General features: G+C 56.9%; 4 protein-coding genes across 5 annotated transcripts; 2 read left to right on the forward strand and 2 right to left on the reverse strand.

The window, feature by feature from the left end:
* Window positions 1-2,036: 2,036 nt before the first annotated feature.
* On the reverse strand, window positions 2,037-6,654 carry PEX11B (peroxisomal biogenesis factor 11 beta). 2 transcript variants are annotated; one of them, XM_084223242.1, is made up of 4 exons: window positions 6,393-6,654; window positions 6,141-6,256; window positions 4,787-4,988; window positions 2,037-3,211 (listed from the first exon to the last, which is right to left on the reverse strand). In XM_084223242.1, exons 1-4 carry the CDS (start codon window positions 6,446-6,448, stop codon window positions 2,875-2,877), a joined length of 711 nt encoding a protein of 236 aa, XP_084079368.1. In that variant the 5' UTR covers window positions 6,449-6,654; the 3' UTR covers window positions 2,037-2,874. The 2 variants fall into 2 exon arrangements, with proteins under 2 accessions (XP_084079368.1, XP_084079367.1); XM_084223241.1 differs by having other exon boundaries at window positions 2,040-3,244.
* A 321-nt stretch (window positions 6,655-6,975) lies between these two features.
* LIX1L (limb and CNS expressed 1 like) lies at window positions 6,976-14,238 on the forward strand (the record flags this gene model as incomplete). Its single annotated transcript, XM_084223203.1, has 6 exons — window positions 6,976-7,258; window positions 7,702-7,865; window positions 9,696-9,836; window positions 11,312-11,407; window positions 12,188-12,265; window positions 13,535-14,238. 6 exons carry the CDS (start codon window positions 6,976-6,978, stop codon window positions 13,775-13,777), a joined length of 1,005 nt encoding a protein of 334 aa, XP_084079329.1. The 3' UTR covers window positions 13,778-14,238.
* Window positions 14,239-16,178: 1,940 nt separating this feature from the next.
* Window positions 16,179-22,890, forward strand: RBM8A (RNA binding motif protein 8A). The gene is made up of 6 exons (XM_084223176.1): window positions 16,179-16,256; window positions 17,574-17,633; window positions 17,732-17,809; window positions 19,855-19,991; window positions 21,263-21,399; window positions 22,497-22,890. Exons 1-6 carry the CDS (start codon window positions 16,190-16,192, stop codon window positions 22,540-22,542), a joined length of 525 nt encoding a protein of 174 aa, XP_084079302.1. The 5' UTR covers window positions 16,179-16,189; the 3' UTR covers window positions 22,543-22,890.
* Window positions 22,891-23,340: 450 nt separating this feature from the next.
* On the reverse strand, window positions 23,341-25,530 carry ANKRD34A (ankyrin repeat domain 34A; the record flags this gene model as incomplete). The annotated part of the gene is made up of 2 exons (XM_084223191.1): window positions 25,412-25,530; window positions 23,341-24,682 (listed from the first exon to the last, which is right to left on the reverse strand). Exon 2 carries the CDS (start codon window positions 24,643-24,645, stop codon window positions 23,341-23,343), a length of 1,305 nt encoding a protein of 434 aa, XP_084079317.1. The 5' UTR covers window positions 24,646-24,682; window positions 25,412-25,530.
* Window positions 25,531-26,034: the final 504 nt, after the last annotated feature.

Here is a 26,034-nt window from a genome sequence, read left to right on the forward strand (position 1 = left end):
GGGAGGGGAGGCAAAATTTCAGGGGGAAAAACAGGCAAAGTGGTAAAAACACAGGGGGAAAAGAAGGGAGGAGGTGGGTGCAGGATTTTTTTTTTTTTTTTTGGGATTTTTTCCACTTTTTTCTGGCAAAATGGGGGTGAAAAAATCTGAATTTTTGGTGGCAGTGACAGCTGGATATTCCCCGTGGGGAGAGTCAGGTGGGGAAGGGGATTTTGGGGGGTTTGGGTGGATTTTGGGTGGATTTTGGGAGGATTTTGGGTGGATTTTGGGTGGATTTCGGTGGATTTTGGGTTGCCACGTCCTCGGGGTGGCAGTGCCGCCACTCAGAGTTAAAAAAAAAAGGGAAAAAAAATTCAAACTGCGATTTTAGGACAGAGGGAAAATTGTGCTGCCGGAGGTTTGTGGGATGGGCTGGAATTTTCAGGGGGAATAAAAAAAATAAAAATAAAAACCTCAAGGAATGAGGAGAAAAACAGAAAACAGCGGCTGAGCACGGGCGGGACGGGCGGGGAAACTGAGGCACGGGGCGGGGGGGCATTCCCAGTTCAGCCCAGTGCTCCCAGTTCAGCATTCCCAGTTCAGCCCAGCAGGACCAGTGCGATATTCCCAGTTCAGCCCAGTTCGGCATTCCCAGTTCAGACCAGTGGGACCAGGGCAGCATTCCCAGTTCAGCCCAGTGCTCCCAGTTTGGCATTCCCAGTTCAGCCCAGCAGGACGAGTGCAGCATTCCCAGTTCAGCCCAGTTTGGCATTCCCAGTTAAGCCCAGTGCTCCCAGTTCAGCATTCCCAGTTCAGCCCAGTGCTCCCAGTTCAGCATTCCCAGTTCAGCCCAGTGCTCCCAGTCCAGCATTCCCAGTTCAGCCCAGTGCTCCCAGTTTGGCATTCCCAGTTCAGCATTCCCAGTTCAGCCCAGTGCCCCCAGTTTGGCATTCCCAGTTCAGCCCAGTGCTCCCAATGCAGCATTCCCAGTTCAGCCCAGTTCGGCATTCCCAGTTCAGCCCAGTGCTCCCAGTTTGGCATTCCCAGTTCAGCATTCCCAGTTCAGCCCAGTGCTCCCAGTTCAAACCAGTCCACCCCAGTGCCCCCAGTCCATCCCAGTCCAGCATTCCCAGTTCAGCCCAGTGCTCCCAGTCCATCCCAGTGCTCCCAGTTCGGCATTCCCAGTTCAGCCCAGTGCTCCCAGTTCAGCCCAGTGGGACCAGGGCAGTATTCCCAGTTCAGCCCAGTGCTCCGTTTGGCATTCCCAGTTCAACCCAGTGCCCCCAGTTCGGCATTCCCAGTTCAGCCCAGTGCTCCCAGTTCAGCCCAGTGCCCCTAGTTCAGCATTCCCAGTTCAGCCCAGTGCTCCCAGTTCAGCCCAGTGCTCCCAGTCCAGCATTCCCAGTTCAGCCCAGTGCTCCCAGTTCAGCCCAGCCCCAAATCCCCATTTTCCAGCCCCAAATCCCCATTTTCCAATCTCAAATCCTCATTTTCCAATCCCAAACATTCCCTGTTAGTTGGCTCCACGTGAAAAGCTCTCCCCAATAAGAAAGGGGGAACGTTAACCCCTATTTTTTCCCCTAAAAGTCAATAGGAAAAAACCAAATTTGGAGAGCTGATGTTCCTGTGGGATCCAATTCTGGAACTCTGTGGCTCCAAGGAGCAGCCAAGTCACTTCCAGAGGTATCAGAACCCCCCAAAATCCCCCAAAATCCCCCAAATTCCCAAGGATAATCATGGTTTGAGCTTGAGCCAGGGGTGCAGGATGGTGACAATGGAGAGCAGCGAGGAGGCGAGCCCACAAAACCCCCCATTTCCAGCCCCAAATCCACATTCTCTAGCCCCAAATATTCCCTGTTAGTTGGCTCCACGTGAAAGGCTCTTCCCAAAAAGAAAGGGGGAACGTTGAACCCCTAAAATCCCTGGAAAAGTCAATGGGAAAAAATCACATTTGGGGAGCTGATGTTCCTGTAGGATCTGTGGGATCCAATGCTGGAACTCTGTGACTCCAAGGAGCAGCCAAGTCACTTCCAGAGGTGCCACAACCCCCCAAAATCCCCCCAAATCCCCCAAAATTCCCAAAATCCCAAGGCTAATCATGGTTTCAGCTTGAGCCAGGGGTGCAGGATGGCGACGATGGAGAGCAGCGAGGAGGCGAGCCCACACAACCCCACATTTCCAGCCCCAAATCCACATTTCCAGCCCCAAATCCACATTTTCCAATCTCAAATCCACATTTCCAGCCCCAAACATTCCCTGTTAGTTGGCTCCACGTGAAAGGCTCTTCCCAATAAGAAAGGGGGAACGTTAACCCCTATTTTTCCCCCTAAAAGTCAATAGGAAAAGACCACATTTAGGGAGCTGATGTCCTTGTAAGATCCAATTCTGGAACTTTGTGGCTCCAAGGAGTCAGGAATGATGGGGATGGCAGCAGCCAGTCACTTCCAGAGGTGCCACAACCCCCTGAAACCGCTCAAAATCCCCCAAAATCCCCCAAAATCTCAAGGCTAATCATGGTTTGAGCTTGAGCCAGGGGTGCAGGATGGTGACGATGGACAGCAGCGAGGAGACGAGCCCACAGAACCCCCCATTTTCCAATCTCAAAACCCCATTTTCCAATCTCAAATCCACATCTCCAGCCCCAAACATTCCCTGTTAGTTGGCTCCAGGTGAAAGTCTCTTCCCAATAAGAAAGGGGGAACGTTAACCCCGATTTTTTCCCCTAAAAGTCAATAGGAAAAGACCAAATTTTGAGAGCCGATGTCCCTGTAGGATCCAATTCTGGAACTTTGTGACTCCAAGGAGCAGCCAAGTCACTTCCAGAGGTGCCACAACCCCCTGAAACCACTCAAAATCCCCCAAAATCCCCCAAAATCCCCAAAATCTCAAGGCTAATCATGGTTTGAGCTTGAGCCAGGGGTGCAGGATGGTGACGATGGACAGCAGCGAGGAGACCAGCCCGCACAGCCCCACCACGGCGGGGCCGCTCCTGCACATCCCCAGCTTCTCCAGCGGGATCACCAGGTCGCAGGCGTTCCTCAGCAGGTCCAGCAGCACGGGGGGGTTGTCCCGCAGCACCTGCAGCAGGAGCTGCAGCTGCAGCTGCAGCTGGAGGCCCAGGTGCTGCAGCCTGCCCCGGGCCGGCGGCCGCGCCGCGCTCTCCGTGCCCTTCCCGCGTCTCCGGGCGGCCTCGGCGCGCTCCAGCAGCTGCCGGAGCTCGTAGGCGTCCCTGCTGAGGTTCACCAGCAGGGCAAAGAGGTAATACCTGCGAGGGCAGGGGGGAAAGGCCACAGAAAGGCACGGCAGGGTGGGGAGGTTCAGCTCTGCTGGTTTCCCTCAGGAATTCCACTCCCTCTCCTCCCTTGGGATTCCAATCCTTATTGTCCCCATGGGAATTCCATTACCTGCTCTCCCTGAGAATCCCATTCCTTATTTTCCCTGAAGGAACACCACTGCCTGCACCCCCCGCCGAGAATCCCATTCCCTCTCTCCCTTGGGAACTCCATTCCCTCTCTCCCTCACCAATCCCACTCTTTATTCTCCCCAGGGCAATCCCATTCTCTCCCTCTCTCCCTCAGCAATCCCATTCCCTCTCTCCCTTGGGAACACCATTCCCTCTCTCTCTCCCTCACCAATCCCATTCCCTCTCTCCCTCACCAATCCCACTCTTTACTCTCCCCAGGACAATCCCATTCCCTCTCTCCTTTGGGAACTCCATTCCCTCTCTCCCTCAGCAATCCCATTCCTCATTCTCCCCAGGGCAATCCCATTCCCTGCTCTCCTTTGGGAACTCCATTCCCTGCTCTCCCTCACCAATCCCATTCCCTCTCTCCCTCACCAATCCCAATCCTTCCCTCCCTCACCAATCCCATTCCCTCTCTCCCTCACCAATCCCACTCTTTATTCTCCCTCAACAATCCCATTCCCTCTCTCCCTCACCAATCCCACTCTTTATTCTCCCCAGGACAATCCCATTCCCTCCCTCCCTCAGCAATCCCACACTTTGTTCTCCCCAGGGCAATCCCATTCCCTCCCTCCCTCAGCAATCCCATTCCCTCTCTCCTTTGGGAACTCCATTCCATCTCTCCCTCAGCAATCCCATTCTTTATTATTCTCCCCAGGGCAATCCCATTCTCTCCCTCTCTCCCTCACCAATCCCATTCCCTCTCTCCTTTGGGAACTCCATTCCCTCCCTCCCTCACCAATCCCATTCCCTCTCTCTCCCTCCCCAATCCCACTCTTTACTCTCCCCAGGACAATCCCATTCCCTCTCTCCCCAGGGCAATCCCATTCTATCTCTCCCTCAGCAATCCCATTCTCTCCCTCACCAATCCCACTCTTTATTCTCCCCAGGACAATCCCATTCCCTCCCTCCCTCAGCAATCCCATTCCCTCTCTCCTTTGGGAACTCCATTCCATCTCTCCCTCAGCAATCCCATTCCCTCTCTCTCCCTCAGCAATCCCAATCCCTCTCTCTCCCTCAGCAATCCCAATCCCTCTCTCTCCCTCAGCAATCCCATTCCCTCTCTCCCCAGGACAATCCCATTCCCTCCCTCCCTCCCCAATCCCATTCCCTCCCTCCCTCACCAATCCCATTCCCTCCCTCCCCAATCCCATTCCCTCTCTCCCTCCCCAATCCCACTCCTCATTCTCCCTCAGCAATCCCATTCTTTATTATTCTCCTCAGGACAATCCCATTCCCTCTCTCCCCAGGACAATCCCAATTCCTCCCTCCCTCACCAATCCCATTCCCTCCCTCTCTCCCTCCCCAATCCCACTCTTTACCCATTCCCTGTCCCCCCCTCACCTGAAGGCCCTCTGGCTCCACTTGTGGGTGGCCAGGCCGGGCAGGAGGCCGCTCTTGCCGGCCCACAGCAGGTTGTCACAGGCCAGGTACAGGGCGCGGTTCAGGTGCGACAGCGTCAGGCAGAACCGCAGCACGGGGTCGGGCAGGTGCAGCGAGCGCTGCGCCCCCCCCAGCGCCTCGGCCGAGCCCCCCAAACGGAGCACTGGGGAGGGGGGACACCAGGGGGGGTGAGAGACCCCAAAATCCACCCTAAAAACCACCCTGAGCCCCCCAAACGCAGCACGGGGTCGGGCAGGTGCAGCGAGCGCTGCGCCCCCCCCAGCGCCTCGGCAGAGCCCCCCAAACGGAGCACTGGGGAGGGGGGACACAGGGGGGGTGAGAGACCCCCCAAAATCACCCCTAAAAACAGCCCAGAGCCCCCCAAACACAGCACGGGGTCGGGCAGGTGCAGCGAGCGCTGCGCCCCCCCCAGCGCCTCGGCAGAGCCCCCCAGACGGAGCACTGGGGAGGGGGGACACGGGGGGGGTGAGATCCCCCCCAAAATCACCCCTAAAAACAGCCCAGAGCCCCCCTGAGCCCCCCAAATGCAGCACTGCGGGGTGGGGGGGGGACACCAGGAGTGAGAGACCCCCCCAAAATCCACCCTAAAAAACACCCTGACCCCCCCAGGGCCTCAGCCGAGCCCCCCAAACGCAGCACTGGGGGGGGGGGGGGGGACACCGGGGGGGTGAGAGACCCCAAAATCCCCCCTCAAACCCCTCCTTACCCTCTCCCCAGAGCCCCCCAAACCCAGCACTACAGGAGGAGGGTCAGTAGGGGTGAGACCCCCCAAAATCCCCCCCCAAATCCCCCCTCACCCCCTCCCCAGAGCCCCCCCAAACCCAGCACTACAGAGAGGGGGACACCGGGGTGAGAGACCCCAAAATCCCCCCAAAATCCCCCTCAAACCCCCCCTTACCCCCTCCCCAGAGCCCCCCAAACCCAGAACTACAGGAGCGGGGTCAGTAGGGGTGAGACCCCAAAATCCCCCCTCAAAACAGCCCAGAGCCTCCCCAAACCCAGCACTACAGGAGCGGGGTCAGTAGGGGTGAGACCCCAAAATCCCCCCTCAAAACAGCCCAGAGCCCCCCAAACCCAGCAGTACAGGAGGGGGGTCAGTAGGGGTGAGACCCCCCAAAATCCCCCTCAAACCCCCCCAAATCCCCCTCAAACCCCCCCTTACCCCCTCCCCAGAGTCCCCTCAAACCCAGCACCACAGGAGGGGGGTCAGTAGGGGTGAGACCCCCCAAAACCCCCCCAAAATCTCCCCAAAATCCCCCCAAATCCCCCTCAACCCCCCTCAAGCCCCACTCACGCTTGCGGCCCAGGCTCAGGTGAGCCTCCAGGTGCTGCAGCCGGCTCAGGCTCCCGGAGCCGCCCCCGGAGCGGCTCAGCGCGGCCCCGGCCAACACACAGGCGTACTGGGCGGCCCTGCGGACAACGAGGGAGTCACGGCGGGCACCGGCGACCCCGCCTCTCCGCCCCCGGGATTTCGGGACCCCCGTGATTCCCCCGAGCCGGGCTCTCGGTAATCCCCTCCGAACCTCCCCTGCCCGCGGGGCCGCACCTGAGGAGGCGCTCCCGGGCCTGGCTCTGGGCGCTGAAGCGCACCCAGGCCTCCATGGCGCGGGCCCGGTACCGAGCCCGGTACGGCGGCGTCACTTCCGCTACGGCCGCGGCTCCTTCCCGTTGGCTGAGCGCGGAGCCGCCCACTTTTACCAAAACAGAGCCCGTGAATGGGCGGCGGGCGTCATCTCCGCCTGTAAATCCGCCTTGAGGAGTTTGATTGGTTTATTTCGCCATTATTTGCGTCTGCTGATTAATAAGAGCGGGGCTGTCATCCCCTACCGTCATCTCCGCCGGTTTGTTTTTCCTGCGTTTTGATTCGTTTATTTTCCTGTCAATCTAACAAATCCCGCAATGCTATTGGGTAACGGCCCCTAAATCCCCGCCCCGCGACCACACACCGCTATTTGTGTTAGTGGGTGAGTGCGCCGCGCCCTGACCCCGCCCCTCCAGCCGCGCACCGCGTTCTGATTGGCCTCCTGATGCTTTCCCCGCCTCCCCCTCCCCGATCCTGCGCTCCTATTGGTCCGCCGAGGGCGGAGCGGCGCTGATTGACAGCGCGGCGCTGAGGAGGGAGCGCTGCGATGGAGGCGGTGCGAGCGCAGCGGCTGCAGCCCGGGGTGGGCGCCGGGCCCCGCGGGGCTCGGCCCGGCCTCACCGGGGCCCCCGCGGGGCTGGGACCGACACCGGCAGCGGGGTCGGGGTTGGGGCCGGGGCTGGGGCTGCCGCCGCCGCCGCCCCCGCTGGGGCTGCAGGGCCCCCCCGGGCCGGGGGCCGGGGCCGTGCCCGGGCCGCCCGCGGTGCTGCGGGAGGCGGTGGAGGCCGTGGTGCGGAGCTTCGCCAAGCACACGCAGGGCTACGGCCGCGGTGAGCGGGGCCGGGGGTGCCGACAGACCGGGCTGGAGGCGGGGGTCATCGATTGTAATTTATTCCCTTTTTTCACTTTTCCTTATTTCCGTGTCCCTTTTCCTTATTTCCATGTCCCATTTCCTTCCTTCCTTCCCCCATTTCCTTATTTCCATGCCCCAATTCCTTCCTTCCTCACCCCCTTCTTTTCCTTCTTTTCGTGCCCCGTTTCCTTCCTTCCTTTCCTTCCTTTCCTTCCTTTCCTTCCTTTCCTTCCTTCCTTCCTTCCTCATCCCCTTATCCTTCTTTCCATACCCCTTTTCCTTATTCCCATGCCCCAATTCCTTCTTTCCATCCCATTTTCCCTCTCCCCATGCCCCATTCCCTTTCATCCTCACCCTCTCCCCCTCTCCCCTCGCCCCTTTTCCCTCTCCCCTCTCCCCTTTTCGGCTTCCCCGGGGCAGTGAACGTGGTGGAGGCGCTGCAGGAGTTCTGGCAGATGAAGCAATCCCGCGGGGCCGAGCTGCGCAACGGCGCCCTGGTTCTCTACGAGATGGTGCCGGCCGCCAGCCCCCCGTACGTCTGCTATGTCACCCTGCCCGGGGGCAGCTGCTTCGGCAGCTTCCAGGTACGAGCCCCGCCCCGGGAATGCCCCTGCAGTTCCCCAGAGGGATTATTTCCCAAATATCTCGATCCCCACCCCAGGAATGCCCCTGCAGTTCCCCAGCGGGATCGTTTCCTAAATATCTCGATCCCCACCCCGGGAATGCCCCTGCAGTTCCCCAGCGGGATCATTTCCCAAATTTCTCCTCCCCTGCATTGAGCTCTAAAGTAGTGGGAGGTGCAGCCCCACCTCTGAAACCTGCCCAGAGATTTTTTCATCCCTTCCAGGTACGATCCCCACCCCGGGAATGCCCCTGCAGTTCCCCAGTGGGATCGGGATCGTTTCCCAAATATCTCCTCCCTGCTGGGCGTTCTCCTCCCCTGTATTGAGCTCTAAAGCAGTGGGAGGTGCAGCCCCACCTCTGAAACCTGCCCAGAGATTTTTTCATCCCTTCCAGGTATGATCCCCACCTCGGGAATGCCCCTGCAGGATCGTTTCCCAAATATCTCGATCCCCACCCCGGGAATGCCCCTGCAGTTCCCCAGCAGGGTCGTTTCCCAAATTTCTCCTCCCTGCTGGGCGTTCTCCTCCCTGCATCTGCCTCTAAACCAGTGGGGAGGTGCAGCCCCGCCTCTGAAACCTGCCCAGAGATTTTTTCATCCATAAGATGAGATGTGCTGGCCCAAATTTTGGAAGTTTTACCTCGAATCTGCTCAGCCTTCCTAGCAGGGAGGTCATGCTTGCTCTGCTGTGAGGTTCATGAGGGTCTAAGGGGAGGTTTTTTTAACAGAAATGACAAAAAAAGAAATATCAAATGAAATCTTCTCCAGGCTTCTCCTGTCTGCAGAGCGTGGCTGAAATCAATCACCGACACCACGGGCAATTCTGATTCAGGGGTGGGATTTCCCAATTCCCCCCCCTCATCCCCTCTTGCTGCTGCTCTGGGGGGGCCGTGAGGACCTTGGGGGTGTCCCCACTATTGGAATAATATTCCAATATTCCGGATGGAACGTGTCTGGGCTTGTCCAGCCCTCTCTGCTCGGCCAGAGGCAGCACCTGTGGTTTTTCACCACAGTGATCCCTCTGGCTAGCTAGACACTGAGAACAAGTCCAGGCTGGTAAGAACTCAGGTTTACCTCTGGTGAAAGTCCTTAGGCTAGGTGAAGAAGAAAGGAGAGGATTCTACCGCAGGGTTTAATCCAGAGCTTTATTCCAGGGTCTCAGATCTCTGAATCTTGGTAACAGCCACAGTAGAATCCCGGGTGCATGGTCCCAGGTCCTTTTAAGCCCAGGTCCATGGTCTCTAGGTCCTTTTAAGCCCATGGTCTCCAGCTCCTTTTAAGCCCAGGTCCATTGTCCCAGGTCCTTTCAAGCCCAGGTCCATGGTCTCCAGCTCCTTTTAAGCCCAGGTCCATTGTCCCAGGTCCTTTTAAGCCCAGGTCCATGGTCTCTAGGTCCTTTTAAGCCCAGGTCCATGGTCCCAGCTCCTTTTAAGCCCAGGTCCATTGTCCCAGGTCCATGGTCCCAGGTCCTTTTAAGCCCAGGTCCATGGTCTCCAGCTCCTTTTAAGCCCAGGTCCATGATCTCTGGGTCCTTTTAAGCCCAGGTCCATGGTCTCTAGGTCCTTTTAAGCCCAGGTCCATTGTCCCAGGTCCTTTTAAGCCCAGGGCCAAGAAGCATCTTTTGAAATTCTGCCAATCACACGACGCCCTTGCTGGGATGTTAAGCTTGATGGACATCACTTAGGACGAGGTAGGGGGAGGCAAACAGAGAAGCCATACCTGGGAAAGGATTGGGGAAAAAACCAGGAAATTGCAACCCACTCCAACACCCAGCGTGGCCGTGTGTCCCCAGTTCTGTCCCACCAAGGCCGAGGCGCGCCGCAGCGCGGCCAAGATCGCGCTGATGAACTCCGTGTTCAACGAGCACCCCTCGCGCCGCATCACCGACGACTTCATCGAGAAGAGCGTCTCCGAGGCCCTGGCGTCCTTCAACGTGAGCACAGGGGGGCTGGGCTTTGGTTTGGGTCAGATGGAGCCGTTTTGGGTCCCTGAGATGGGAGAGTTTAGAGGCGTTTGAAAAAACGGAATTGCGTTTTCAGTCCCGTGTGAAGGGCGAGGCAAGGGAGAAAAATGTTATAATTCACACCCATCACGATCAGAAGCGAATTGTTTCTGATTTCCAAACTTATTTCTGATTTATAAACTTATTTCTAATTTCATTTTCAGTCTCGTGTGTAGGGTGTGGCAGTACAGGTGTTATAATTCACACCCGTCACGATCAGAAGCGAATTGTTTCTGATTTCTAAACTTATTTCTGATTTCTAAACTTATTTCTGATTTCCAAACTTATTTCTAATTTCTAAACTTATTTCTGATTTCTAAATTTATTTCTAGTTCCATTTTCAGTCTCATGTAGGGTGAGGCAATACAGATGTCATAATTCATGCCCATCACAATCAGAAGTCAACGATTTCTGATTTCCAACCTTATTTCTAATTTCTAAACTTATTTCTGATTTCTAAATTTATTTCTGATTTCCAAACTTATTTCTGATTTATGAACTTATTTCTAATTTCATTTTCAGTCTCGTGTGAAGGGCGAGGCAAGGGAGAAAAATGTTATAATTCACACCCATCATGAACAGAAGCGAATTGTTTCTGATTTCCAAACTTATTTCTGATTTATAAACTTATTTCTGATTTCTAAACTTATTTCTAATTTCATTTTCAGTCTCATGTATAGAGTGAGGCAATACAGGTGTTATAATTCACACCCATCACAATCAGAAGTCAACTATTTCTGATTTCCAAACTTATTTCTGATTTCCAAACTTATTTCTAATTTCAAACCTTATTTCTAATTTCTAAACTTATTTCTAATTTCTAAATTTATTTCTAATTTCATTTTCAGTTTCATGTAGGGTGAGGCAATACAGATGTTCTAATTTATGCCCATCACAATCACAAGCCAACTATTTCAGATTTCTAAACTTATTTCTGATTTCTAAACTTATTTCTAATTTCATTTTCAGTCTCATGTGTAAGGTGAGGCAATACAGATGTCCTAATTCATACCCATCACAATCACAAGCCAACTATTTCTAATTTTTAAATTCATTTCTGATTCCCTGCAAAACAGTTTGTTAAAAAACACCACCTGCCGGTTGTTTCTTATGAGAAAAACAGAAAACAGGTGGTTTTTAATATTAAAAATATTTTAATATTAAATATTAAAAATAACTGCAGGTTATTTTTAATATTTGCCTGTCCTTGTTTATCTCCACCTCCCTAAAACTTCGCAGGTCGATTCTGGGAAAATTTATTTAACTTCTCTCTGTGTGACCAGGCTGTCACACCCACATGTGACAGCTCAACCTGTGCTGTCCTCAGGCTCTCCTGAACCCCACTGGGAATTCCAGGAGTGGGAATTTCCAGGAATTGCAGCTCCATGGCTGGAATTTCTCTGCAGGGCAACCGAGAAGAGGCCGATAATCCCAACACCGGCATCGGCGCCTTCCGCTTCATGCTGGAGTCCAACAAGGGAAAATCCATGCTGGAATTCCAGGTGCTGTGCAGATCCTGCTCCTCTTCTTGCCTGTTCCCCCTCCTGGTTTGGTGAAGGGATGTTTGGGTGGATCTCCCAGGTGGTTTTTAAAGGGTTTCCCTCTGATTCTGGTCAGATTTGGGGTAATTCCAGCCTTACCCCCTTGGAAATGTTTTTCTCGCTGCCACTGTGATATTTCCAAATGTCCTAATTGCAGTGGTGCAGTTAATTAGTGGGGTTCACCCCTGAAAACAGGGGAGCAAGAGCTCCCACAGGATGGGAAGATATTTCCCCCAAAGCCTGGTGGTGGGTTTGGGGGTCAGCGGTGTCCTGACCCCAAACCACAACCTCGTATCCCACTGGAATGGGGGAAGCACATCTGGATGATGGGAGGTCTGAGCTGCCCAGGGAAGGTTCTGGAACGTGGATCAGGAGAACAGCTGGGAGTGGAATATCTGCTCCCATGCAAATACACACATATATACAAGATATATTATATATTGCAGATATATTATAGATACATATATGTGAATATTTGCTTTCTCTAAGAGCATTCTCTTAGTGACATATCCTCACTTTAAAGAATCACTGCATTTCATTTTAAATGTAGAATTCCCCTAATTAGGTGCCTAAATCACTCTGTTCCAGCATTTATGAGAGTTTATTTACACACATTAAAGAATATTTTACGGTGCCAACCTTCCAAAACACAGAAATGGAAGTCACCAAGCTCTGAGCCATCCCAGCACATCTGGTGGTTTTTTGTTTTGTGTTTTAAACCCTCCCTCTTGCCATCCCCAGGAGCTGATGACAGTTTTCCAGCTGCTGCACTGGAATGGGAGCCTGAAGGCCATGAGGGAGCGGCAGTGCTCACGCCAGGTGAGTCCCAGCTCCATCCCGCTGCTCCTTCCCATCCCTGAGCTTCCCCTGGTGCCTCCTGAGGGACAGAGGATCCAAATCTCAGCCCCAGGAGCATGAACAATGGGGACTGGAGAGAGAAAAGAGGAAAAATGGGACTTTATGGGCTGCAGCTGTAATTGGACAATTAACTTCAACATGCAAATGGACCAAAATTTATAAAAGTGAGAGACCCTGAGACCAGGTGTCCATTTTGTGACCATTTTGGATCTGTTTTGTGACCATTTTGTGACCATTTTGGATCTGTTTTGGGTTCATTTTGTGACCATTTTGGTTCATCTTGGGACCATTTTGTGACCATTTTGGGTTCATTTTGTGACCATTTTGGGCTCATCTTGGGTTCATTGCATGACCATTTTGGGTTCATTTTGTGACCATTTTGGGCTCATCTTGGGTTCATTGTGTGACCATTTTGAGTCCGTTTTGGGTCCATTTTGTGACCATTTAAGGCCTATTTTGGGTTCATTTTGTGACCATTTTGTGACCATTTTGGATCCATTTTGGGTCCATTTTGGGTCCGTTTTGGGTCCATTTTGTGACCATTTTGGGTCCATTTTGGGTCCATTTTGGGTCCATTTTGGGTTCATTTTGTGACCATTTTGGTTCATCTTGGGTCCATTTTGTGACCATTTTGGGTCTGTTTTGGGTCTGTTTTGGGTCCCTTTTGTGACCACTTTGGGTCCCTTTTGTGACCATTCTAGGTTCATTTTGTGACCATTTTGGGTCCCTTTTGTGACCATTTTGGGTCCCTTTTGTGACCATTTTGGGTCCCTTTTGTGACCATTTTGGGTTCATTTTGTGACCATTTTGAGTCCATTCTGGGTTCATTTTGTGACCATTTTGAATTCATTTTGTGACCATTTTGGGTCCCTTTTGTGACCATTCTGAGTTCATTTTGTGACCATTTTGGGTTCATTTTGTGACCATTTTGAGTCCATTTTGGGTCCCTTTTGTGACCATTCTGAGTTCATTTTGTGACCATTTTGAGTTCATTTTCTGACCATTTTGCTTCACCGTGGGTGTAGCCCTGCCTGGGCTCTCGCACTGCCCAAGGTGCCTCCATTAAGAATACCCTTTTAATAAACCCCTCCTTTATTAATTAACTCTCTCCTAACTCAGCCTTCACAATACCCCATTCCCTTAAGCTTTCTTCCCAATTTCAACAACTCCATTACATCCCACACGATTTCCCCCCACTTTTAACAATTCTCACCCTCCCACCCCCGCCAGGAAGTCCTGGCTCACTACTCCCACCGTGCTCTGGACGATGACATCCGAAACCAGATGGCCCTGGACTGGGTGAACCGGGAGCAGAACATTCCAGGAGCCCTTTCCCGGGAGCTGGCGGCCACCGAGCGCGAGCTGGACGAGGCCCGGCTGGCCGGGAAGGAGCTGAGGTTCCACAAGGAGAAGAAGGACATCCTGCTGCTGGCAGCTGGCCAGCTGGGCTCAGCACACTCCTCTGGCTGCTGAACCCCAAAATCCCACCCTTTGGTGATCCCAAAACCTTTTCCCCAAATCCCAGCCCGTTTGCACATTTAGAGGAAATTTAGGGGAAATGGTCCTGAATTTTAGCAAGTTTCATCCTGGTTTTTAGAGCTACTTCTCATTCCCTCTTTCCTCCCTTCAGAGCTCCTTATTCCCTAGGGAACTTTTTAGTCTCCTCTGGTTTCTGAACCCCAAAATCCCACCCACCCTTGGTGATCCCAAAACCCTTTCCCCAAATCCCAGCCCGTTTGCACATTTAGAAGAAATTTAGGGGAAAAGTTCCTGAATGGATTTTAGCAAGTTTCATCCTGGTTTTTAGAGCTACTTCTCATTCTCCTCATTCCCTCTTTCCTCCCTTCAGAGCTCCTTGTTCCCTAGGGAATTTTTTACACTTCTCTGGTTTCTGAACCCCAAAATCCCACCCTTTGGTGATCCCAAAACCTTTCCCCAAATCCCAGCCCGTTTGCACATTTAGAAGAAATTTAGGGGAAAAGGTCCTGAATTTAGGGGAAAAGGTCCTGAATTTAGGGAAAAAGCTCCTGAATGGATTTTAGCAAGTTTCATCCTGGTTTTTAGAGCTCCCTTGAGAACTCCTCATTCCCTAGGGAATTTTTATTCCCTCATAAATCCCTACAGATTTCTTTTCCCCTGTCCCTTATTTTCGGGTTGGGATTCCATGGAATCCAGCGTTTCCTCTGGAAAAACCCATCAGATCCCCCTCCCTCCTACAGCAGAAAGGGATCAATTAGAGCTCCTTGACGAGCTCCTTAATTAGCTGAGTGGATGCCAACGCGTGCGATATCCGGATTTAATTTTGGAATTAAATCTGGGATCAGCATTCCCAAGCACAGCAGGATCTGCAGTTCCTCCCCACCATGGAATTGTCCTGTCTGGAGCCAAACATCAGCGTTGGAAGGTTGGAAAATCTTGGAATTTTTGTGGATGAGGGAGGGATTTGCACTAATCATTCCTTATCCTTTGTGTCCATATGGAATTTAGACTATATTTAGCTTTAAAAACCCCTTTTATGGCATGGAATTGTTCAAACAGCTCCGAGTTCACCCCAGAAAATGTCGATTTTTGGAAATTTCCATTTTCCTCCCCTTTTCCCCAGTACAAATTCCAAGCCAGAATTCCTTTTTCACCCCAGCTTTGAGCTTTTCCCACTTTTTATCCCCTTAAACCCCACAAATTCCACTATTCCCACCCTCCTCCTTCCCTCTGCCTGACCCACAGGATATTCCAGCAATAATCATTGTTTTAGGATAAAATTGGAATAATTCCATTATCTGTAGGTACCCCATTTTTATATCCACATCCTAACGAGCTTCTTTCGGGGGTTTTATATATTTTTTATATTTTCTACGAACGCTATTAACGTTTGATGTCGCTGGGAATTGGATTTTAAAAGGGATTGGGGTGGGGAGGGGAGGGTTGTGGGGTGTGATTTTTTCAGAAATGTTGGAAAAATTTGATTTAGGAATAACAAGGAGTTTATCCTGCAATTTATTCCACACCTAACGGAATCCCTGAAGTTCCTCCAAGTTCTTTATGCTCAAAATAAACAAATCTGGGAAGACTTTGGGAGTTCCATCGCTGTGGAATTAAAAAATAAAAATAAAAATAAAAGGGAAAAAAAATGGATATTCCATTGGTTGTGGGCGCCAATTTGGAGCCCACAGATCTCCGTGGGAAGCGTAAAATTAACAAAATTCAAATTTTCTCGTCGTGCTCCTTGTTGAGGCAGTGGAATTACGGGATGAACACTGCCGTGGATTTTCTACAATAAACCCAGCGATTTTGGTTAACTTTGGTGCTCTTGCTCGTTTTTTGGGGGGGCCAGTTGTGTCCGAAAACCGCTTTGAGCGTCAGTGTGGGGTTTGAAATTCCTGGGGTTCAAAATTTCCAGGATTCAAAATTCTCAGGGTTTGAAATCCCCCCGATTCAAAATCCCCGGGGTTTGAAATTCCCGGGATTCGAAATTTTCGGAATTCAAAATTCCCGGGGCAAAAAGAACCAGCGCGACCTTCTCAAGATGGCGGCAAGAAGACGCGACCTTCTCAAAATGGCGGAACAGGAACTTCCGCCTCACGGCCTTTCCAATATGGCCGCCTGTACTTCCGCCACATTCCCCAATATGGCCGCGCCGTTGTTTCGGTCACGCCCCCTTTCCAATATGGCCGCGCCGGTACTTCCGCCACACTCCCCAATATGGCGGCGCCGGTACTTCCGCCACACTCCCCAATATGGCCGCGCCGGTACTTCCGCCACACTCCCCAATATGGCCGCGCCGGTGTTTCTGTCACGCCCCATTTCCAATATGGCCGCGCCGGTACTTCCGCCTCGCTCCCTCCCACTTCCGGCGCGCTCCCGGCGTGCCCCGCTACTCCCGGCAAGATGGCGGACGTGCTGGATCTTCATGAGGCGGGCGGAGAGGATTTCGCTATGGACGAGGATGGGGACGGTGAGCGCGGGGCTGCGGCGATACCGCCCGGCCCGGAGCGGCCCCGCCGAGCGATCCGGCCGGGTCCCGGCCCGGCGGAGCCGCTCCCGCCGCCTCCGGCCGCGTCGGCCTCAGGGAGCGCCCGGGCCCGCGCCGGGGGTTCCGCTCGGTGCCAGGGCGCTCCTGCTCGGTGCTGGGGGGTCGCGCCGGGCTCGGGGGGACATTCCCGGTGCGGGAGATGGGTGCTGCTGTCCGTTCCGGTTCACGGGGTCGTTCCTGGCCCGGAGGGACTCGGCGGGTCCTGTCCGGCCCGGGGGGGTCGCTCCCGGCACGGGGAGAGCGGCCCGGCCTGCCCGGGGGGGGCCCTGCCTGGACCGGGGGGGGTTCCTGAGCCGGGGACATCATTCCTGAGCCGGGGGTCGTTCCCGGGGGGTCACTCCCATCCCAGTGGTCACTCCCATCCCAGGGGTCATTCCCATCCCAGGGGTCATTCCCATCCCAGGGGTCATTCCCAGTGGTCACTCCCAGCCCAGGGGTCATTCCCGTGGGGTCACTCCCATCCCAGTGGTCATCCCAGTTCAGGGGGTCATTCCCAGGGGGGTCACTCCCATCCCAGTGGTCATTCCCAGTGGTCATTCCCATCCCAGTGGTCGTTCCCAGTGGTCATTCCCATCCCAGTGGTCATCCTAGTCCAGGGGGTCATTCCCATCCCAGGGGGGTCATTCCCATCCCAGGGGTCATTTTCAGTGGTCATTCCCAGTGGTCATTCCCATCCCAGTGGTCACTCCCAGCCCAGTGGTCACTTCCAGGGGGGTCATTCCCATCTCAGGGTCACTCCCATCCCAGTGGTCACTCCCAGGAGGGTCATTCCCATCCCAGGGGTCATTCCCAGGGGTCACTCCCATCCCAGGGGTCACTCCCATCCCAGAGGTCACTCCCAGGAGGGTCACTCCCATCCCAGGGGGGTCACTCCCAGTGGTCACTCCCATCCCAGTGGTCACTCCCAGCCTAGTGGTCATTCCCAGTCCAGTGGTCATTCCCAGTGGTCACTCCCATCCCAGGGTCCCTGTCCCTCTGGGGTTGCTCCTGTCCTTCTGGGGTGTCCCTGTCCCTCTGGGGTGGCTCCTGTCCCTCTGGGGGGGGGGTCCCTGTCCCTCTGGGGTTCCCCCTGTCCCTCTGGGGTGGCTCCTGTCCCTCTGGGGGTCCCTGTCCCTCTGGGGTGGGGGTCCCTGTCCCTCTGGGGTGTCCCTGTCCCTCTGGGGTGTCCCTGTCCCTCTGGGGTTCCCCCTGTCCCTCTGGGGAGGGGTCCCTGCTGACCCCAGGACCCCCCACCCCCAGAGAGCATCCACAAGCTGAAAGAGAAGGCCAAGAAGCGCAAGGGCCGCGGCTTCGGCTCAGGTGAGACCCCGGAGCCCCCCCAGAGCCCTTCCCCCCCCTCGGGGCGCCCCTGCCCTTTGGGGGTCCCGTTCTGCCCCCCCTTTTCTCTCTCCCCCCAGAGGAGGGGTCCCGCGCCCGCGTGCGCGAGGATTACGACAGCGTGGAGCAGGACGGGGACGAGCCGGGGCCGCAGCGATGTGAGCGGGGACACGGGGCTGCGGGGCTGGGACGGTGCCTGACTGAATTTATGGGGTGTGATTGGGGCTGGGATGGTGCCTGCCTGAATTCATGGGGTTTAATTGGGGCTGGGACAGTCCCTGTTTGAATTTATGGGGTGTGATCGGGGCTGGGACGGTCCTTGTTTGAATTTATGGGGTGTGATTGGGGCTGGGACAGTCCCTGTTTGAATTTATGGGGTTTGATCGGGGCTGGGACGGTGCCTGATTGAATTTATGGGGTGTGATTGGGGCTGGGACAGTGCCTGACTGAATTTATGGGGTTTGATCGGGGCTGGGACGGTCCCTGTTTGAATTTATGGGGTTTGATCGGGGCTGGGACGGTGCCTGATCGAATTTATGGGGTGTGATTGGGGCTGGGACAGTCCCTGACCAAATTCATGGGGTTTGATCGGGGCTGGGACAGTCCCTGTTTGAATTCATGGGGTTTGATCTGGGCTGGGACAGTCCCTGCCTGAATTCATGGGGTTTAATTGGGGCTGGGACAGTCCCTGTTTGAATTTATGGGGTGTGATTGGGGCTGAGACGGTCCCTGCCTGAATTCATGGGGTGTGATTTGGGCTGGGACAGTGCCTGCTTGAATTTATGGGGTTTGATCAGGGCTGGGACAGTCCCTGTTTGAATTTATGGGGTGTGATCGGGGCTGGGACAGTCCCTGTTTGAATTTATGGGGTTTGATCGGGGCTGGGACAGTCCCTGACCAAATTCATGGGGTTTGATCGGGGCTGGGACAATGCCTGCTTAAATTCACGGGGTTGAATTGGGGCTGGGACAGTCCCTGCCTGAATTCATGGGGTGTGATCGGGGCTGGGACAGTGCCTGCTTGAATTTATGGGGTTTGATCGGGGCTGGGACAGTGCCTGCTCAAATTCCCGGGGTTTGATCTGGGCTGGGACAGTCCCTGACCGAATTCCTGGGGTTTAATCTGGGCTGGGACAATCCCTGCTCAAATTCCTGGGATTGAATTGGGGCTGGGATAATCCCTGCCCAAATTCCCGGGGTTTGATTGGGGCGGGAACAATCCCTTCCCTTATTCCTGGGATTGAATTTAGGCTGGGACAGTCCCTGCCCAAATTCTTGGGGTTTAATTGGGCTGGGACAATTCCCTTCCCTTCCCTTCCCTTCCCTTCCCTTCCCTTCCCTTCCCTTCCCTTCCCTTCCCTTCCCTTCCCTTCCCTTCCCTTCCCTTCCCTTCCCTTCCCTTCCCTTCCCTTCCCTTCCCTTCCCTTCCCTTCCCTTCCCTTCCCTTCCCTTCCCTTCCCTTCCCTTCCCTTCCCTTCCCTTCCCTTCCCTTCCCTTCCCTCATTCCCAGGATTTAATTTAGTCTGGGATAATCCCTTCCTAAAATCCCAGGATTTATTTTAGCCTGGGACAATCCCTTCCCTTTTCTCATTCCCAGAATTTAATTTAGGCTTCCTTTCCCTTCCCTCATTCCCAGGGTTTATTTTAGTCTGGGACAATCCCTCCCCTCATTCCCAGGATTTGTTTTAGCCTGGGACAATCCCTTCCCTCATTCCCAGGGTTTATTTTAGGGCAAGCCCCAGCTCCACATCCCCTTCCCGAGGTGGGAATGGGGGGATTTGGGGGCGATGGGAGCTGGATTTGGCTCCAGCCTTGCTGGGATCAGCCTTTCCCAGGATCTGGGGGCCTCCATCTCCCATTCCTAACTGCCAAAGCAGCGATTTTGGGGTGACAAACCCTTTTTTGGGGACCCCCCACAGCAAAGAGGAGGAACTGGGGATGATCCTCCCCCACTTTTGCCTCAACCCCCAAATCCCACCCTCGTCCCCTTTCCCCAAGGGGGATTTTGGGGTGACAGACCCTTTTTTGGGGACCCCACACAGCAAAGAGGAGGAAGAACTGGGGATGATCCTCCCCCACTTTTAGCTCAACCCCCAAATCCTTCTGGGATTCCCTAACCCTAACCCGTGTCCCCTTTCCCCAGGGGGGATTTTGGGGTGCAAATCTGCATCCCCAGCCCTGTGACCCCCCTTTTTCCTGCCCAGCCGTGGAGGGCTGGATCCTCTTTGTGACAGGGGTGCACGAGGAGGCCACGGAGGAGGACGTGCACGACAGATTTGCTGAATTTGGGGAGATCAAAAACATCCACCTGAACCTGGACCGGCGCACTGGCTACCTCAAGGTGAGGAGGGGGCACTTTTGGGGATCCCCCCCAACTCCATCTCACCCTCCAGGGTGGGAGGTGCCAGGGGTGCACCCCAAAACTGAGCCAATTCCGGGGGTTTTGGGAGTATCTGCAGCTCAAAGTTGATTTTTGGGAGGTTCCTGCACCCCAAAATTGAGGAGGGCTGGGAGCTGGATCCCCCCCAGTGCCTGGGGGGGTTCCCAACCCTAAACCTGGGGTCTCAGGGGGTCTGGGCACCCCAAATTTGAGGTATCCTGGTGTCTGGCTCATTCCCAATCCCAAACTTGGGGTCTCAGGGGGTCTGTGCACCCCAAACCTAAACCTGGGGTCTCAGGGGGTCTGTGCACCCCAAAGCTGAGCTGGGCTCATTCCCAGTCCCATTCCTGGGGTGTCAGGGGGTCTCTGCACCCCAAACCCGAGTTTGGCTCATTCCCAGTGCCATTCCTGGGGTGCTGGGGGATCTGTGCACCCCAAACCCGGGTTCCCCCATGCCTGGCCCGTTCCCAATCCCGTTCCTGGGGTCTCAGGGTGTCAGTGCACCCCAAACCCGGTGCCTGGCCCGTTCCCAGCCCCGTTCCTGCCCCGTTCCTGGGGTGTCAGGGTGTCTCTGCACCCCAAACCCGGGTCTGGCCCGTTCCCAGCCCCGTTCCTGGGGTCAGTGCACCCCAAACCCGGTGCCTGGCCCGTTCCCAATCCCGTTCCTGGGCTCTCAGGGTGTCAGTGCACCCCAAACCCGTTCCCAGCCCCGTTCCTGCCCCGTTCCTGGGGTGTCAGTGGGTCAGTGCACCCCAAACCCCAGTTCCCCCATGCCAGCCCCGTTCCCAGCCCCGTTCCCAGCCCCGTTCCTGGGGTCTGTGCACCCCAAACCCGTTCCCAGCCCCATTCCCAGCCCCGTTCCCAGCCCCGTTCCCAGCCCTGTTCCCAGCCCCGTTCCTGGGGTCAGTGCACCCCAAACCCCAGTTCCCCCGTTCCCAGCCCCGTTCCTGGGGTGTCAGTGGGTCAGTGCACCCCAAACCCTCGTTCCCCTGTTCCCAGCCCCGTTCCCAGCCCCGTTCCCAGCCCCATTCCCGCCCCTCCCCAGGGTCTCAGGGGGTCTCTGCACCCCAAACCCGGGTTCCCCCGTTCCTGCCCCGTTCCCAGCCCCGTTCCCAGCCCCGTTCCTGGGATGTTGGGGGGTCAGTGCACCCCAAAGCCGGGTTCCCCCATTCCCGCCCCGTTCCCAGCCCCGTTCCAGCCCCGTTCCCAATCCCATTCCCGCCCCTCCCCAGGGTTACACGCTGGTGGAGTACGAGACCTACAAGGAGGCGCAGGCAGCCATGGAGGGGCTGAACGGGCAGGAGCTGATGGGGCAGCCGGTCAGCGTGGACTGGTGCTTCGTCAGGGGCCCCCCCAAGGGCAAGAGGAGGTGAGGGGACACCTGGGGACACCTGGGGACCCCTGGGAAACCCTGGGAGCTCCTGGGAACCCCTGGGAACTCCTGGGAACCTCTGGGAGCCCCTGGGAACCTCTGGGAAATCCTGGGAACCCCTGGGAACCCCTGGGAGCCCCTGGGAACCCGCGGGAATTCCTGGGAACCCCTGGGAATTCAAGGGAGCCCCTGGGAACCCCTGGGAAATCCTGGGAACCCCTGGGAGCCCCTGGGAACCCCTGGGAACCCCTGGGAACTTCTGGGAACTCCTGGGAACCTCTGGGAACCCCTGGGAATTCGAGGGAGCCCCTGGGAACCCCTGGGAACCCCTGGGAACCCTTGGGAACCCCTGGGAACCCCTGGGAACTTCTGGGAACCCCTGGGAATTCCTGGGAACCTCTGGGAACTCCTGGGAACCCCTGGGGGCCCCTGGGAATTCTAGGGAACCCCTGGGAACCCCTGGGAATTCCAGGAGCTGGCAGTGGGAGGGACCTGGGGGAGGGGGAGGCGGGAATTCCGTGCACCCTTATGGGGGTGGCGGGGTTAAAATAGGGATAAACACCCTAAAATGTTCTTCTCCTTTCTTTCCCTCTTCTTTCCCCCATTTCCTGTACACTTTTCCCTCCCTTTCCCCCATTTCCTATCCCCTTTTTCCTTTCCCCATTTCCTGTACCCCTTTCCCTCTCCTTTCCCCCATTTCCTGTGCACTTTTCCCTCTCATTTCCCCTTTTCCCTCCCTTTTTCCTCTTTCCTCCCCCTTCTTCCCCTTTTCCCTTTTCTTCCTTTACATTCCCCATCCCTCACCCTCTTTTCCCTTTCCCCCTTTTCCCTTTCCCCCTTTTCCCTTTCCCCCTTTTCCCTTTCCCCCTTTCCCTTTCCCCCTTTTCCTTTTCCTCCTTTTCCCTTTCCCCCTTTTCCCCTTTCCTTCCCCCTTCTCTCTTTACATTCCCCATTCCCTCACCCTCTTTCCCCTCATTTCCTTTTCCCTTTTCCCCCTTTTTCCCCTTTTTCCCCTTTTCTCCCCTTTTCCCCCCTTTTTTCCCATTTTTTCCCTTTTTTTCCCCTTTTCCCTCCCCTTTTTCCCTCTTTTCCAGGGGCGGCCGCCGGCGCAGCCGCAGCCCCGACCGGCGCCGCCGATGATGGATCCCAACCTCCCCCCTCGCCCTTCCACCCCCAAACTGGTGGGAAACTGGGAAAACTGGGCTCTGTACCCAGCCTGGAGGAGCCCAAGCAGCTCCAATCCCCGGGGAAACGTGGATTTGATGGAATTTTATTGTTTTCAAAGGACAAGTATGAGGGAAGCAGCAGTTTCGGAGGGTTGGGTGGGATTTCCCTTGGGTTTGGGGGGATCCCTCCCAGCTCCCCATCCCAGAATATCCTGGGAGTTTTTTTTTTTCCATGCCCCAGGCAAATGGCTCCTAAATCTCCCATGGTATTTATCCCACTGGGCATTCCTTGTTTTGTGTCAAATAACAAGATTTTGTCTAAGTTTGTCTTCTTGTTCTTTCTTCTTCATTAAAGCTCCCAAGCTCCTTTCCCTAAAATCCATCTCCATCCAAGCTGCTGGATCCCCAAGGATCCTGGGGATCCCTCCCAGCCTGGCAGCAGAACAACTCAGATTTTAAAAAATCTCCTTTTTTTCCCTTAAAACTGGCATTGAGCTGTGCCCCCAAGCCCACAGATGTGCCCACCACCCCCCAGTCTCAGCCACTGGGGTCTCTAATTCCAGACCCTGGGGAAAAAAGCTGCTGGGAGGATGAGGCAGGAGCAGGAGGGGGATCCTGGGGGGGCCCTGACACTTGGGGTGCACCCACCAGCTCCCCACGCTGGGCTCGTGCAGAGTTTGTGCCGACGGAGGGATGGAAGAATTGACCCTCAGCAGGGTTCAGAGCAGGGCAAGGCTTTCCCCGAGGGGTCCTGATATTGAGGGGGGGGTCCCTAAGAGCCGGGCTCGGGTCCCAGCCCCCCGCAGAAGCCCCCGAGGTTCCGCAGCGCCTCCGGTTGCATGGAGTGCCGGCGGAGCAGCGCCCGCCGGGGCAGCGGCGGCAGCAGCCCCGCCCTGCCCGGAGCCTCCGGCGGGAGCGTCCCGGAGCCGCGGCGCTCCAGCAGCCCCGCCGGCTGCCGCAGCGGCCCGGGAGGGGTGCCCAGCTCGGGGTTGGGGGGATCCCTGCGCAGGGGTTTGCCCCGGGGAGGATCGGCGGCCCAACGCGCCGGGGTGGGCACGGGGGGCGCCCGTTCCGCCCCGGTGGCTCCGGGCAGCCCCGAGACCTCGCGTCCCTCCACGCTGTGCCGGCGCGGGCGCAGCCGCAGCCCCTCCAGCCCCGCTGCCAGCTGCTCCCGGGGGTCCGATGTCCCTTCCAGAGACCCCTCGGGAGAACCCCGCGACCCTTCCGAGGGTCCCCGTGTCCCCTCCGGGGGTCCCCATATCTCATCTAAAGCTCTCCGCGCTCCCTCCGGGGATCCCTGCGTCCCCTCCGCGCTTCCCTCCGAGTGTCCCCCCCGCATCCCCTCCACCCCCGGCACCGCCAGCCCCCACGGCTCCGAGTTCAGCCTCTTCAGCTGCCGCTTGGGCCCGGCTCGGGTCGGTTCGGGAGCGGCGGGAGCGGCGGGAGGGAAGCGGAACACATCGCGCTCCTCGTCCCTCCCGCCGGCCCCGGGCGACGCCGCCACCGCCCGCACCTGCACCTGCGACGGGGACGCGCAGAGAGCGGGCGACGGCGGCGAGTTCAGGTACTGCCGGGTGGTTTTGGTGCCTCGGGGCGACGTGGCCGAGGTGATGATGATGACATCTCGCCCGCGCTCCCGACACGCGTCCAGCAGCACCTGCAGCGTCTCCCGGTCGCCGCGCTCCAAGGCGTAAACCAGCGCCGAGCCGCCGCCGTAATCCCGGGCGCTGGGGTCGGCACCGTGGGCGAGCAAAGTGGCGACCACCGCGGGGCCGGCTCGCTCGGCACAGGCGTGCATGAGCGCGGTTTTACCGGCCTTGTCGGGGATGTTGGGGTCGGCGCCGTTCTCCAGGAGGTACCGGACCATCCGCGGCTGCTCGGGAGGTTCGGCGTAGCCGGCCCGGCACGCCGCCATCAGCGGCGTGGTGCCCGCCGCGTTGCCCTCGTTGATGTAGGCTCCCCCTTCGAGCAGCAGGCGGGTCAGGCGGAATTTGCCTTGGGAAACGGCGCGCAGCAGCGCCGAGCCCTCGGCCGGGATCATGGGGAGCCCCCCCGGTGGTACCGCGGCGCTGGGCATGGCCGGGCTCACGGGGGACGGCGGCGGCGCTCGCTCACTGCCAGGGGAGAGGGTGCGCTGAGACCCCCGGGACCCCTGGGATGGGCTCAGGGTCACACCCCGGATGGGCTGTCCCCTCTCTGTGCCTCAGTTTCCCCAGCAAGGGAGGATTCCCGAGCTCGCCAGGCTGTGCCCCCCCCACTGCCCGCACCCCCAAACCCCATTCCTCAAATGCCTTCCTGCACCCCCTCCTCATCTTCCTCCCTCTCCTCCCTTTGCCCCACCTGCTTCCCCTGCCCACACCCCCAACCCTGCCCACACCCCGTCCCTGCCCGTACCCCAATCCTTCCCGGTACCCCCGATCCCTGCCCGTACCCCGATCCTTCCCGGTACCCCCGATCCCTGCCCGTACCCCAATCCTTCCCGGTACCCCCATCCCCACCGGCACCCCCATCCCTGCCCGTACCCCGATCCTTCCCGGTACCCCCATCCCTGCCCGTACCCCCATCCCCACCGGTACCCCCATCCTTCCCGGTATCCCCCATCCTTCCCGGTATCCCCATTCCCACCGGTACCCCGATCCCTGCCCACACCCCCATCTTTCCCGGTACCCCCGTCCCTGCCCGCCCGGTTCCCATGGCGACCGCCGCTCATCCCGCTCCGACCAGCCGGGAAAACGCTGGAGAATCCTCCCGCTCCCCTCCGTGAGACCCTCCGTGAGACCCCCCCCGTCACCCCCCTTTCAGCGGGGACCCCCCCATCCAGCCCCTCTCCATCCCCGTTTTACCGTGCCGACCGGAGCGTGGGGTCCCTCGTCCCGGTTCCCGCGGCCCCGGGGCTGGGGCTGTCGGGGACAGCGGCCCGTGGCCGCCATCCCGGCCTGCCGCCGGTGAGGCGGGGGGGCGGGAGGTGATGCGGAGGGTCCCCCCCCCTCCCGCAGCGCTATTTTTGGCAGCTGCCGGCGCGGGGGGGGCTGGAGCAGGATGAATCACCCACGGCGCATCCAGCGCCCGGTCCTGCGTGGGAGTGACGGGGGGGAACCGGGGGCTGGGGGGCACCGGGGGCTCTCGGGGGTCCGTGGGGCAGCGGCACCGGGGGGTACAGCCCAGCAGGACCGAGGGCAGCGGGGCTGGAGGGGGGTGAGGACCCTGGAGCATCGGAAATTGGGGGGGCTGGGGGTTCCAGCAGTGGGGCTGGGGGGCACAGCATGGCGGGGCTGGGGTGGCACTGGAACCGGGGGGCTGAGCTACCCTAGGGCAGAGGGGCTGGGGGGGCTGAGGGACCTTTCAATCCCCATTTTCATTCCCTTTTGATCCCGTTTTTTATCCGTTTTTTATCCGTTTTTCATCCGTTTTTCATCCGTTTTTCATCCCCCTTTTGGAGCCCCCCCCGTTCCCGCCCCCGGCCCCC

The sequence above is a fragment of the Fringilla coelebs genome, assembly GCF_963513975.1.
Source record: "Fringilla coelebs genome assembly, chromosome: 29".
Taxonomy (NCBI): domain Eukaryota; kingdom Metazoa; phylum Chordata; class Aves; order Passeriformes; family Fringillidae; genus Fringilla; species Fringilla coelebs.

Excerpts from the sequence above, each read along its gene's own strand:
- PEX11B (XM_084223241.1), bottom strand. The coding sequence starts at position 6,448 with ATGGAGGCCTGGGTGCGCTTCAGCGCCCAGAGCCAGGCCCGGGAGCGC. Across the intron at positions 4,989-6,140 it reads CCTGAGCCTGGGCCGCAAGC|TGCTCCGTTTGGGGGGCTCG; the intron begins GTGAGTGGGGCT and ends CCCCCTCCCCAG. Across the intron at positions 3,245-4,786 it reads TGGAGCCAGAGGGCCTTCAG|GTATTACCTCTTTGCCCTGC; the intron begins GTGAGGGGGGGA and ends CTGCCCTCGCAG.
- RBM8A (XM_084223176.1), top strand. The coding sequence starts at position 16,190 with ATGGCGGACGTGCTGGATCTTCATGAGGCGGGCGGAGAGGATTTCGCT. Across the intron at positions 17,634-17,731 it reads GGGCCGCGGCTTCGGCTCAG|AGGAGGGGTCCCGCGCCCGC; the intron begins GTGAGACCCCGG and ends CTCTCCCCCCAG. Across the intron at positions 17,810-19,854 it reads CGAGCCGGGGCCGCAGCGAT|CCGTGGAGGGCTGGATCCTC; the intron begins GTGAGCGGGGAC and ends TTTCCTGCCCAG.